General features: G+C 39.7%; 1 protein-coding gene across 3 annotated transcripts in view; it reads right to left on the minus strand.

Annotated features, from left to right (window-relative positions):
- The window catches only part of ARFGEF1 (ARF guanine nucleotide exchange factor 1), a 227,310-nt gene extending 217,289 nt beyond the window's left edge, over positions 1–10,021 (minus strand). For 2 of the 3 annotated variants that reach the window (XM_077166935.1, XM_077166934.1), the window contains exon 1: positions 9,377–10,020. In XM_077166935.1, coding sequence (XP_077023050.1) covers positions 9,377–9,500 — 124 coding nt within the window. In that variant the 5' untranslated portion in view covers positions 9,501–10,020. Of the gene's footprint in view, positions 1–9,376 lie in introns of all 3 variants that reach the window. The other variant, XM_077166936.1, reaches the window with a different exon arrangement.
- Positions 10,022–14,919: the final 4,898 nt, after the last annotated feature.

Genomic DNA, 14,919 nt, shown 5'->3' on the forward strand with positions numbered 1-14,919 from the left:
TTTTGAAAAAATTATCCTTTACCATATATTCAATATAGCATTTCTCCTTTTAACCACATTCAGATATATATTTCAGTGCCGTTATGTTCACAGTGTCATGCTACCATCACACCATCCATTACCAAAACATTTCCATCGTTCCAAACAGGAGCTCTGTACATTTTTTTTTTTTTTCTGAAGAAAACAGAAGTAAAAAGAACACCCACAACATCCCATCCCCACCCTCCACTGTTTATTTTTTGTCTTTTTTTCCTTACTAATCTGTCCTTACATTGGATAAAGGGAGTGTTAGTCATAAGGTTTTCGCAATCACATGGGCAGACCTTAAAAGCTCTATTGTTTTCTGATCATCTTCAAGAATCAATTGGATTAGAGTTCAACAGTTCCAGGTATTTCCCTCAAGCTATTCCAACATACTAAAAACTGAAAACGATACCTACATATGACATAAGAATAACCTCCATAACGACCTCTTGACTATTTGAAATCTTTCAGTCATTGAAACTTTATTTTGTTTCATTTCTCTTCCCCTTCTTGGTCAAGAAGGTTTTCTCACTCCCACTGCCAGGCTCATTCCTGAGAGTGATGTCCCAGGTTACCAGTGAGAATTATCCACTTGCAATGGAAATGTTTTGGTAATGGATGGTAGCAATGGTGGCATGACATTGTGAACAAATTTAACAGCACTGAAGTATATATTTGAATGTGGTTAAAAGGGGAAATGTTATATTGTATTTTTGGCAAAGTATAGTCATGTCCCACGTAGTGGGGTTAGGGCAGTGGATTCACCTGTGGAACTGGCTACAGTAGAGAGAGGCCACATTTGAGCAACAAAAGAGATTCTCTTAGGCATAATCATAAGTAGGCTTAGTTTCTCCTCTACAGGAATATCAAACGTGAAATAGAAAGCTAGCTTTTACTTTACAGATAGGCAAAAGAGAGTCACAGAAAAGAAAAATATACAGAAAGTACAAGACATGTTTACTTGGATCTCCCTTTCGGAAGCTAAGAAACAAAGTAAACTAAATGAGAAAAAATAATCACACTCTCCTTGGTTTCCATGGACTCTTCCAGCTTGACTCATTCCTCTCACTTCTTACTGTTGTCCTAGTCTCCTATGACAGAGTCATTCATTCATCTTCATCTCTAGAACTCAGTCATTCATCAGCTTTCTCAGCATCTCACCTCTACTTCCTCTGGTCTTGGCTTACTCATTTTATGCTTAGCTTTCTGTAATATCATACTAACTGGTCTACCCTACAATTCACCCTATGCTTCATTATGAGGCTTATCTACCACAAGCCTTTCTTACACTGTCCTCATTCTGTTCCAGTCTATCCAAATCCCACCTCCTTCCCAAAGGTTTTCCTAACCAGCACACGTCTACAGAGATTTCTTTCCTCTGAATTTCCACAGCAAGGAGAGCAAGCAAATACCTACAGAAACTAGACAGGTAACGTAAATGTGTAAAGCAGGCACGACTAAAGTAACAGGGTATAGTAGAGACTGTGGTGAAATACAGTACATATATCTCTTTAAAAAAAAATTCTTACTGGAAAAATCTGACAAACCAAATCTGAAATTATTTTAATTGTGTCCTTTTCTTTTTCTACTATCACTAAAAAAAAGTTTAAATACATTTTAAACACAAGACTAAAATGTTTTAATATATAAATGTATTTCCCAAAGGCTATTTCCTTCCTGGAGTTCCCACCACCATGAATGCCATCTCTAACCCCAGTAGCTCTGGCTACAAAATTGGAGGTCATCCTCTTTGGTACACAATCAATCCGCAGCAAATCCTGTGGATCTCTTCAGAATACACTTCTAATGTATTGGAGCGAGAAACTAATTCTCACTCCATCTACCACCATCAGCTTAGTATAAGTCACCATCATCTCTAGCCAGGGAGCCTTTTTAAAACATAAATTTGCTATGTCACTCCTCTGCTCAAGTCTCTCCAGTGGCAGCCATCACACTTAGATAAAAATTCCTCCAAGTCTGCCTTCCAATCCTATTACTCCCCCTTCTCACTCTCTTCCAGCCACATGAAACTCCTTCCATCCCAGCACACACCAAGCCCAAGCCCATATTACTGTTCCCTTTGTTATCCAGGTATCTAAAAGGCTGAATCCCCACTCCTATCACTCTTCTGCTCAACTGTCACCTCACCAAGAGGCCTTGCATGACAACCCAAACAAAGCAGCACTCCCCATCATTCTCTTTCCCTTCACATCCTTCTGAACTACTTCAGATAACAACCTAACAATATGTGATATATACTTATTAATATATTTTATACATTAATATATCAATTAATCAATATATTGATTTACTTTTTATTGTCTGTCTCACTACACTAAAATGCAAGGTTTCTGAAAGCAGGGGCTTGTTGGGCTCCTTGCTGTATGCTCAGTGCTGGAACAGTATCTGGCATATACTAGGAGTTTAACAAATATCTGCATGAACAATATACTTAGTTTTTAACAGAATGATACTTTTAAAAAATCTCCTCTATTTTGGGAAGCATATTATGACAAATATTTCCCCAAGTTACTTCCCATTCAAAATATTTGTGTGTGTGTACTTGATTAAAAAAACAGAAGTTTCTCTAAAGTTGCCTGCCACAAGATGGGTAGCAAATAATGAGCAAGTCAGCAAGCAGTCCTCTCATCTTGATGTCACTTTTTCCAACTATTCTTTATTTCTGCCTTTCCTCTCCTTTCCACACTGTCAATTGAATTCCAAAACACGTGACTCTTCTGGAGACTGGCCTGCCTCATCAGTAAGTTAGAGCTATTGTATCTGTTTTGCCTTTCTTTCCCTAGAATGGTAGTCTCAAAGTAAAAGTCCCCAGGAACAATGTTTCCTAGGGGTGTTAACAACATTAGCAAACACTAAAGAGGGTCAAATAAATTTAAGAAAAAATTAAACAAAATTAAGCAGGCTTCTTTCTTGCAGGACTTTTCAGAATTTTAACTCTACTAATGTGTACTGTAAATCACCAAAAGGGAGAAAAAGCATACATAGTAACCCAAACTTATCTTTTTCCAAAAGCTTCTCTAAGAATCTGTGCTGAAGCATATACTTTATTCAATGCTATCCTGGAGCAAAGGTCCTTAAAACCAGTATGAAACTTGAAAGAAAAGAACAAATATAAACAAATTCTTTCAGTCATTTCATTCATCACATTTCTTTCCTAGCATCTAAAAAAGTCAGGCAGCTTCAGCTAATTAAAAATCTTTTACTTTTTATATCAAGAAAGGTTAGGTTTAAAATGAAACTTACTAATGGATTTAAAATATAATTAAAATGTTCACTGTCTGCAAGGTATTTTGAGGGTAAATCATTTTTCATAAATGATGAAGAAGGTGACAAAAAGTAATACACACTGCCAAATAGCATAAAACTACAGCCAAAAACACTCAAGTTATCCCCCTTCCACCCATACATCCCCTTTATTACACCAACAACAACCAAAATAAGGGTGGAGGTAGAGGGGCAGGAGGAGGCAACTTCTGTAAATTCTGAGTCTAAATTATTATTTACATTTCTGAGGGAGAGAGACTATAAGTATAGGTAATGGACTCTAATATATTTTTCAGAATATGATGAACAGCACAAATTCATACCCGGTCTGTGGCAAAAATTACTTCCCTAGCAATACCTCTTTTTCTGTGGCAAAAATTACTTCCCTAGCAATACCTCTTTTTCTCCATCCCTCCACTATAGCTGTGCAGAGGATCCATCTATCAGTGCTTCTACATGCTTTCCCTGCTTCTCAAACCTTCTTCTGGTCACTATTCCTATTCTGTATCAGTGCCAGCTTCCAACCTTGAACTTTCCCCTCCTAACATTTGCATAGTATCTTCACAGATATCTGATGTCAGAAGCAGAAGTTGAACTACTCATAGCCCTAACATCAAAAAAACACTCCTGAAACTCAGAAGCCTGATAAGAATACGGTCCAACTGCAACCTATCTAAGATACAAACAATGCTACCTTCAAGCCCAAACCTGCAAAAATCCTAAATTCTTTGAAACTTAAAATAGCTCAGCTGTTTTATCTGCTGTTGTTTCATCTGCCAACAGATGGCCAGACTATTTTTAATTCAAGATTCTAAAAAGCAGGAACGGATCAGGCTAAGCTAGAGGAGCCTAGATTCCCTCACTGCAAAGCTCGCTGCAGAGAGCTGTAGAGGGCAACCTGGAGCTGTTCAGTACCTGTGGGCTTTACACCAATTATTAACAATGCAGATGTGTGGCTTTCTGTTTCTTTTTTAAATCATTCTTTACTTCAAAATAAAGTATGACATATAAGATAATTTAATAACAATTTTAATTAGCTCTACATATCTTTTAAAGGTTTCATTATGTTCTTTCTTTTTTTGTAAAAATAAAAGTTCCTTTAGATAGTGTCTCTAAGAATAAAATCTGCCCAAATCTAGATGAGGTTTCTTAAAGGTTATAAAAAAATACAGTTTTCTTAAGATACTGGATGAACTGTAATTTCATGAGCATTATTTATAGAAAACCTATTTTTAACTGGCCTATTTATAACTTGGTATAAAAAGGTGGCTGAATTAATTTTAAATACTAATGCTCTAAAATTTACTCACATGCCAAGAAAATGATTTAAAAACAAAAAAGGAATGAAAGTCTGACACACTATATACTTTCTTGTCTACTATCTATCACCTCCCTTCAGCTCCATGGCAGGTGCTCAATGAATATTTGAGGGGAGAATGAATGCAGGCAGGAGTATCTGGGGGGTTATAACAACGCACAGAGTGGGCTCTGGACCTTCACTATTCAACCACCATCCAACCACCACCCACTCACAATCAACAGACCAGGATGACCAAACCAGACCACTCCAGTTTACTTTCCCATCCTGTTTGATGGTCACATACGTTATCAAAAGATCAAAGTGGGCCTACCCCAGGTCTCAAAAGTGAAGAGGGGGGAAGTCTATAAAAGTCTCTAGGGAGAATACAAATTTGGGGATACAATTTTATTATAAGATGCTACACTCTTTGCAAAGATGGTATGGGTTATCCCTATGAACTTTTTTTGAATGATAACATAGATGTATCACTGTAGGGGAACCAACAAAGCTCACCAAGGATCAGCTACCCTGAAATGGGCCAATCAAATGAGACTTCACTTTGTAGCAGCTTTTATATAGAGAAAAATACCTTACACACCTGAAGTAAAGAAAGCACTGTGGTGCCTAGCCCATGATTAGCATGGCCATATTGGTCATAAGTTTCTGCTAACTGTACAGAAGAGACAAAAAAGTAGAAACTGGCAAAATCTAGAGACAATCCTGGTATAGCTGGTATATACATTACCTAGTAGTTCTATGTCTAGGAATGACATGGACCACATTATATACCTTCTAAAGATGCCACACAAGAGTGGCAGAGAATACTCAATGCAGAAGTAAACAGATGGTTTAAAAATGAACGAGAGGGCAGGCAGCAGTGGCTGAGTGGCAGAGTTCTCGCCTGCCACGAAGGAGAACCGGGTTCATTTTCCAGTGTCTGCCCATGTCAAAATAAAATAAAATAAAAGATTAGAGAGAAACAAATGCTAGAGAAAAATGCAGAGAAAGAGATGTACCTATTCACTGTCAAGAGAGAAACTGAAAGGCAAAGCCCCTTGGAGGGCAATGTGGTGGTTCCACAGGAGGCTAGGGGTGGGATTGTCATATGATCCTGAAACCTTGCTCGGTATATACCTGGAGGAACTGAGAGAACTGAGAGTGAGGAAACAAATGGACATTTGCGCACTGGTGTTTCTGGCAGCAGTTTTCCCAATCCACAATGGATGAAGGTGGCTTATGGGTAAAACAAGTGAGTAGTAGGGAGAACTACAGGTATGCAGACAATGAACTGAGGGGCTATAAGAAGAAATGGAATTGTGGGGCATGCAACTAGGTGTATGAACCATAAGGACCCCATGTTGAATGAAATGTCAGGATCAAAGACAAATATTATCATGTCTCAATTATATGGACTAACTATAATACAAAAACTTGGTGAACTAAAGTCCAGAAAATGGGTTATCAGGCTGGGGCCTATTGTGAAGGGTCCTAGATTGTAAGCTCTTAACAACAGTCACATATAGTCAGGATAATTTCTAAATTCTGAGACACTGAGCTGTTTGTTTATAACCTGGTCATTCCCAGAAACTTCAGGTATTTATGTGACACCTGGGAAGAGCTCTGAAGCTATGAAAGTTAGCACTATCCCATATAGGAATTGTTCAAAAAGTTGAAAAAGTGATCAGATTTTGGGTAGAGCTATGAACGAAATTGATCTGGATAAGACTAAAGTAAGTAAGAATACAGAGTAAGGGATGATATGGTCCATATTTTAAAACTTCAACTTCCGTGTGAGACCAAAGGGAAAGATGTTTAGTTGGTGCAAAATTTATATTTTGGGTGGTACATTTCCAAATTTAACTTGTATGGTCAGTTCAGTTGAACACCAATAAGTACGTGGAATCTCGAATAAGGTGTGAGAAATTGTTGGTTTGTCCAGGTGAGTGTGATGCCCCAATATATCCCAGAGTAATTTGGGCAATGAATAAAGAAGTATTTGCAAGGTCTCCTTGGGGGACTGAGGAAAAAGGAGGAAATATTCAACTTCCCCATTTGGAGAATTTCTGGTATTATCACAAGCAGTGGGGATGATCAAATCAATAGGCCGAGCCCTTGATCTTGGGATTTGCCCCTAAGAAACTTATTCCTGCAAAGGAGAAGCTAAGCCTACTTAAAATTAGGCCTAAGAGTCAGCCCAAGAGAACCTCTTTTGTTGCTCAGATGTGGCCTCTCTCTCTAACCCAACTCAGCAGGTGAACACACTACCCTCCTTCCTATGTGGGACATGACTCCTAGGGGTGTAAATCTCCCTGGCAATGTGGGACAAAACTCCCGAATGAGCAGGACCCAGCATCAAGGGATTGAGAAACCCTTCTTGACCAAAAGGGGGAAGAGAGAAATGAGACAAAGTTTCAGTGGCAGGGAGATTTCAAAGAGTCAACAGGTTATTCTAGAGGTTATTCTTATGCATTCTATAGAATCCCTTTTTAGTTTATGGTGTATTGGAGTGGCTGGAGGGAAGTACTTGAAACTTTGAGCTGTGTTCCAGTTGCCTTGATTCTTGAAGACAATTGTATAAAGAAATAACTTTCACAATGTGACTGTGAGATTGTGAAAACCTTGTGTATGTTGCTCCTTTAATCCAGAATATGGACAGATGAGTAAAAAAATAAGGATAAAGAATAAATAATCAGGGGGACAAACAGTAAAATAAATTCGGTAGATGGGAATAATAGTGATCAGTGAGAAGGAGGAATAAGGGGTATGGTACTATGAGTTGTTTTTCTCTTTTCTTTTTCTAGAGTGATGCAAATGTTCTAAAAAATGATCATGGTGATGAATACAAAACTACGTGATGGTACTGTGAGCCATGGATTGTACACCGTGCATGGAATGTATGTGTGAGGATTTATCAGTGAAAATATTTTTTAAAAAAGTAAAAAGAACACAGCATTCACATTTGTGACACATTAAAGGGGATGTGAACTTACAGTCATTAAGTTCAATATCTTGATTTTTAAGGCCCAGGGACTTGCCTGATATGGGATCATAACAATTGAGATTCAAATCCAGGTTCCCAGATTCTCCTTCCAGTAAGCTCTCCATAAAACACACTTATTTGTATAAGTTTTTTTGGAGAGGGTAAATATTATACACAACACACACCATTTCTTCAGTCTGACATTTATTATAATGAATATAATATTTGTTATATTACAAATATTTTCTAACATGAAAAATCTGAAGTATCAAAAACTAAATGTTTAGGCTGAATCTTTTAAGTTCTTTAAGCCTACAAGTTATACATATACCTACATATAACAACATTTTTTAAAACTCTGAAATCTCAACCTGTCACAATTTAATAATTATTTCTTTCAGGACCCAAAAATAAATTAAATTTTTACCACTGTACCATTATGTTCTCATATACCTGAAACAGCATTTTATTAGCTACGAGAATAACAAAAGGCGAACTTCTGATCCATGAGAGGTGCAGGAAACTAAACTTAAGCCCATTATACATGGATGCAAAAACTTTAAGATGAAATTTCTTTGATTTTTTTCAATATTACCAAATTTAAGGATCAAAAATGAAGAAAACAGTTAAGTAAATTAAATCATAGCCTATTTATTTTAATATTCAAAAGGCAAAACTATTTTTAAGCCATCTTGACCCTTTATTTGGCATAAACATACAAGTATTCTGGATTCCTTCCTTCAAGAACACTATTTTCCAAAGCCTATCCGTTTTAACAAGCTTCCTTTTCTCATCAATTTGGCCTAGTCTGTTTCTAGAGCTATGAAATAAAGCCTAAGCATTAGAAATTCATCTTTGTGTTAAATGTCCTGATCTCTCCCCTTAAACGACTTCATCTTTGATGGATGCGATTGAACAGTGTCCCCCTCTTTAATCATTCCTAAATCCACGTCCTTGCTATAAGTACTGTTTAGATTTATCCTGCTATGAGCTTCATTACACTAGATCTCTTCCATCTGAACTATAAATCACAATTCAAGATTGCGAGCAGCTGCCGCTGTCCAGACATGTGGCTGGTGGGTGTCATTGTCTTTTTCCATTTTCCCCATTTCAAACCGTCCCATCTCCTGTCACGGAAAGCCAGTTTATCTAAAGGTCCTTTTCCTCCCCGCTTTTATACCACTACCCCTAACCTCTGATCATGTTCTTCCAGGTCAGCCCAGTCAATACATTACTCTGTTTTGTTTTGTTTTTCCTGTGGCGGAGGCGGAGAGATGTCAGAACCGGGTGCACCTCTTGTAAAACCCTTCGCAGAATGTCAGCAAGGAACAACTTCAGCCTTATCTTTCCAAAGTACCACGCCGAATAAAAGTTATCGTAATTGCGATACGAAACCCTCCCCACACACAATCTTGACAGAGCAGCTCCACCTCAATTTCCATGCTAATAAACAACAGCTCATCTTAGGCTTCATCACAAAGGGTGGTATCCTATCCATCCCGCACAGCCCACCAACAAAATTCTCTTGCAGACTCGAAGCAGGTGCCGGGCAAGCCCAAATCCTGCCGCGCACCTCGAGCCCAGCCAACTTCCCTTCCTCCTCCACCCTCCCCTGCCCCACATCCAGTCGAGTTGCGATCAACTCCTGCCAGGCAGCGGAGAGCTTCGCGAGGGCTCCCCGAGGTCGTGGCGCCGGACGTGGGCAAGCCCCCGGTCGACCCCACCTCCGACGGGGGCCGCCGCCGCGCCAGTTACCCCCACCTCACCCCGGGCCTCCCGTCACTCACCTAACGCCACCTCACAAGCTTTGCGCAGCTGGGAGTGATGCGCCTTCTTCACTTCCTTGTCGGCCAAAATCTTCTCCAGGGCCCGGGTAAGGAACATGTTCTTCGTCTTCTTCCCCTCATACATGGACGCAGAGGAGGCTGCGGCTCGTCCGACCAGTTGCTCCCAGAGGCCGGAGGGGGGTGGTGTGAAGGAAGTGGGAAAGAGAAGAGAAAATAGAGGGTGGAGATGGGGGATAGGAGGCGTGGAGGGCAGCGCAGGAGCAGGAAGGGGCGGGGAACTGGGACCAGCCGCGGTGCCCACCAGGAGCCCGAGGTCCTCGCTGCCCCCCGAGAAGCCGCCCCTCCAGGGCCGCGCCCGTCGGGACTCGGCTTCTACGGGCCTGGGGGTCGCTTCCCAGCCGCCCCTTTCACTTGTCCCTCCGGCCCCGGCGGAGGTCTGCCAGGGACCGAAGGCCGAGGTGGCGGGGGCTGAGAGGCCCGGCGAGAGCAGAACTTCCCTGGCTAATGTGGGGTCAGCACCCGAGGCGGCCGAGGACTGGCCTCCATCACCGCCGACCTGCCCTAGCCGCCATGTTGGGAGGAAACGACGCGTCACGCAGCGGCCGAACGGCTGCAGAGGAGGAAGCGGCGGCGGCGGCGGCGGCGGCGGCGCTGCTTAGTCCAGAGCTGCCGCGGCGCCGGGAGGCAGAGGCGGAGGACGGCGCGGGAGGAGCGACCCGAGGCGCAGCGCTACGGCGGCCCGGCGGGGCCTCGTTGCCTCCCGCGTTCGCCCGCAGGGCGGCGTGGGGCGTGGCGGACCCCGGGACCGTGCCGTGCCCTCCCACCTCCTCCGAAATGTTTCGCTCTTTGGGAGGGTAAACTAAAACCAACTCACAGAGGTTCGGGAATGTTTCATTTTTTCATGTATCTGTAGGATAAATCAATGAACTAGGTTTTAAGTCACTTCGGTGTTGAGTCTGATTCAATTTGCTTAACAAGTCAATGTTTCTGAGTGATGTGGTCACCTGGAGCCCAGTGTTTCTATGCCTTTAACACTAACTTTCGGTCCAAGAAATGAAAAGAGCTTTAAATACAAACAGATGATCCTAAATACACACAAACGTGACCATGTGTCTGCTTTGGTACCAAAAAAAGAATTCAAATATCTACGTTATTTGAGGAGAGAATTACGGAGACTACTATAAAATGTACGCGAACAACTTACTATAAAATGTACGCAAACAAGTGATGTTGGGGGCACTTCTCAGATAAGAACCTGAAATCTATTCTTCCAAGTTCCAAGCCACTGTGTGTTTCCATCAACACCCCATCACTAATCCTTATGTCTCTCTTACTATTCTGTTCCATTTCATTGTCTCTACTCTGAACTTTCTCCTAATGCGACTGTGCAAACCGATGAATGGAAAGATTTGGAACAAGCTAAAAACCAGAAGAAATAAAAATGGAAGACCTTAAGATGACTAATTTTTAGTACTGTTATGCTGAGTGACAAATCCATTAATTCCATTGAAGATTAACAAATAATATAAATGGAAAAGAAAAAATGGAGCTAATATTTATATCAGTTAAAAATAGAAATAGACACCAACTGGAATTGTAGCACCAATTAGGAAAGGATTCTAGTGGAAAAAGCAACTGGATTCTATTCCTGAATTGACCACTTGCCTCAGCAGGACTTTGAACATGTCAGTTACTGTGCATGTTCATCTGTAAAGTAGGAAAAAATTGATCCCCATACAATATAGCCAGAATTAAAATGTGTTTATTTATTGATCTGAAATAAATATTTATTAAAGTGTTAGATACTAATACCAAGTGGTTATATAAGTATTATCAATATGCAGAATGCATTTTTAAAGTTCGAGAGGAATTGCTCTACAATATTTACACAACGAAATACTTCTCAAAACTGATTTGTACAAACATTATCAACTCTGTAAGTTTAAAGAAAAACAAGCAAGGAGCCACAAATAGTTTTTAAAGTCTTTCTCTAGATTCATGGAAATTGGAGATTCAATACATTCCTAGATCATACATAATATTGACTGCTTATATACATTCTGATAGATTAAAACCTTTTTGAGAATAAGCTCCATTTATTATTGACTTTGTTTCTTTACAATGCCAGTGTTGTGCCAGGCACTTTGAAGGTGCTAGCTGATCACTGATTACATTTAACTCTTCTTCCTCATCACAGAGATGCGTTGTATTCCCCAACTTCCTTTGCAGATATGTGTGTTCATCCAGACTTAGCCCTTTGTCTTAATTTCTTTGGCTTAAGCAATGTAAATTTATTGGCTTATAGTTTTGAAAATAACTCCACATCAAGGTGCCATCGAAGTGATGATTTCTTGCCAAAAACTGGCATTCTGGGGTTGGCTGTCCTGTAATCCTTGGTCCTGGATTTCTCTGTCACATAGCAATGGACATGGCAGCCTCTCTTGGCCTCTCCCTTCTCTTCCAGGTTCTGTTGACCTTCAACTTCTTGCTTCCCGTGGCCTTCTCTCTCTTTCTGTCTTGACTTTTGCTCTGCTGATAGAGGACTCCAGTAATAGGATTAAGACCTATCCAGATTGAGTTGGGCCATACCTTAGCTGAAGTAATCTCATCAAATGCTCCTACTTACAATGGGTTCATTCCCACAGGAATGGATTAAGTTTAAGAACATGTTTTTTCTGGAGTACATAGCTCCAAACCACCATACCTTTTTTTTTTTTTTAAATGTCCTACAGAAATTTTCCACACTCATTCCTCTTCTTTGCCCATATGCTGAATATGGCAGAGATCCCTCAATTACCACTTGGAGGAGAGTTGGCCACTCATTAGGAATACCTGTTTTGGATTTTATGTGAGCAAAAAAGACTCTTCAGTTATGTTTAGCAGCTAGCTTTATCCTATTGGGATTCCTTAATGAGCAATACAGAGAGAAATCCCTGCTGCTCATAGACTACTTTATAGCTCCTTTATAATCTGAAATCATCTGTTCTGTTTGTTAGTTTATGGTCTATTTCCCCAATAAGTGTAGGGATCTCATCTATCTTTTTCACCCAACACCTAGTATAATCCTAGATATATAAAGGTCTTTAGTATAAACTTAGTGATTAGAAACTTGGGACAATGAAAGGTACTTGTTTAGGTCAGGCATGATCACTGCGCTTGTAAAGCTGATAGTATGTAGCCACAAGGAAAGATATTAAACAAGTAATCACTAGTTAATATATGATTACAAATGTGTGAGCTGTAATTAAAGAAGAGAGCTATGAAGCAATCTACTTTAGATTATGGATTCAGCTATGGCTTGCCTGAAGAAGTGACATTTAAACTGAGAGCTGAAGAGTAAATTTAGCCAAATTAAGTCAAGGAAGAGCTTTCCAGGTAACATTCTCTTGAGGTGGAGGGAAATTTGATAAGTTTTAGGAACAAAAAGATTAGAGTGGCTGAAAGGATCAAGGGAATATGGTGTCAATAAGAATGGAGGAGGACTAGGCATACAAGTATTGTATGATCTCACTTATATGAAATAACTAGAATATGCAAATTCACAGAGACAGAAAGATGATTACAGGGTACTAGAGGTGGCAGTGGGAGCAGGAAATGGAAAGCTAATGCTTAATGGGTACAGAGATAGGTAATGGATGGTGATGATGGTAGCACAACATTGTGAATATAATTACCACCGCTGAATTATCTACTTGGAAGTGATTAAAATGGGAAATATTATGTAGTGTATATATACATATATCATATTAATTTTTTAAAAAATGTTGGGGGCTGACAAGAGCAACTGAATGGGTAGGGACGCAATTTGTGGAGATGGGCTAGATTGCAAGAGAAGCAGTTTTGAGGGTGGGAATTGCAGTTTTCAGTTCCAGAAGAATCAATGCCTCTGAGACATGACCAACCCCTTTCAGAAGCAACAACCTACATCCTCCTCTCTCCCAGAGGATGATTCATTTCCCCTTCCTGCCAGGTCTAGGATGTCACCTAAAAGGTTTTAGGAATGGTGGTATGGAAGGAATAGTCTTGAAAGGATATTAACTCAAAATATTAACTCTGACTTGGGGCAAAAATAGAATAACACTTTGGAATAAGGCTGATGTCCTTGGAAGATAAAGGGAAAGATACTATTTTTAGTCTTTTGTTGACAAGTTCACAGGGTGCTGAGAGGAAGGGACTGGAGGGTGCCAACTCAGGTAATTTTTACATAAAATTATGACTGTATTGCACCGTACATTTATTACCTTTTTCTTTTTATTATTGTTGTTTTGTTTGGTGCTTACCCTATGTATTTAAATAAGAAACCCAATCTTAATATTCACTTGCATTTGATTCCTTGCTGTTTTCAAAACATTCAAATTCTGTGTACTGATTTGCCTTTCATCCTCTAAATTTTAAAATATATTTTTCTATGCATGATTGCTTTTCTGAGTCCATTTGCCTGTCATTGTGCAACCTCGCCTTTCTATAGTCTGACTACCCTTCATCTTTCCTTTCATCTATAACTTTGCTACACACTGACAGCCTTGTCTTTACTCTGTACATTTTCCCCACTTTGGTTCCAAGTTGTCAAATAATATCAAAACTAAAAGATGCGTATCTGGTTTTCAGTTTCTTGGTGTGCTTTATTATAGTCCTTTTAACGTATAGATATAATTTCAGCGTACGATGAAAATTAAACAAACCGCATAAAATTTTAATTAAGATTGTGCATATTTGATTCAAGTTAAAAGGCAATATTTGTTAGCATCATAAAGAGTAACATTCATGTGACTAGGAAATTACTTCACCTCCAAAAGCCTTGCACATGATCTCTAAATCCTATTAGTTTTCAATCTGACCCTTCTTGACTTTCAAACTAAGTAGTAATGATAATAAAAATGAGTTTACATTGATATAGCATTTGTTATGACCCAAATGAAGTAAGTTCTGTTATTATCTCTAATTTACAGATGAAGAAATGAGACACAGGATTTATGCAACTTGTCCAAGGTCACGCAGTTAATGAGTGGTGAAGCCAGGATTACAATTTGGAAAGTCTGGCTTATACTGACTTCCACCAACTAAATTATGCTGCTCTTTAATAGTCTAGTCCATCTTTTATTATAAACTCCTCCTCTGCCCACTCCCTCCTCCCCTGAAATAAAGGGGCACTTACATTTCAGCCCATTTCCCCTCACACCCCCTTCCCTGCTTTCATCCCCATACCACCTACCCATAGAAACACCAAGTTTATCCCCAACTACGTGCCTTTGTTGATTTTAGACCAATCCAGAGTGCCAATGCCACCTCTTTTCTTTGCTCTCCTCAATGGCGTCTCAACCTTCAAAGCCTAGTTGAAATTCCATCCCCTTCCAAAAACTTTCTACTTCTTCCTCAAATAGTGCTTACTCTTCCTTTTCTGTCTCTTACAGCATCATCTACTTCACACGTTCCATCTAATTATATAGCCACAGTAGTGTTTAACCAGATTGTAAACATAAAAGAAATGATAAGGTGAATAACTTAGTAAAAGATGGGAAACAATTAGAGAATCAAAATCAGTT

The sequence above is a fragment of the Tamandua tetradactyla genome, chromosome 6 (assembly GCF_023851605.1).
Source record: "Tamandua tetradactyla isolate mTamTet1 chromosome 6, mTamTet1.pri, whole genome shotgun sequence".
Classification (NCBI taxonomy): Eukaryota; Metazoa; Chordata; class Mammalia; order Pilosa; family Myrmecophagidae; genus Tamandua; species Tamandua tetradactyla.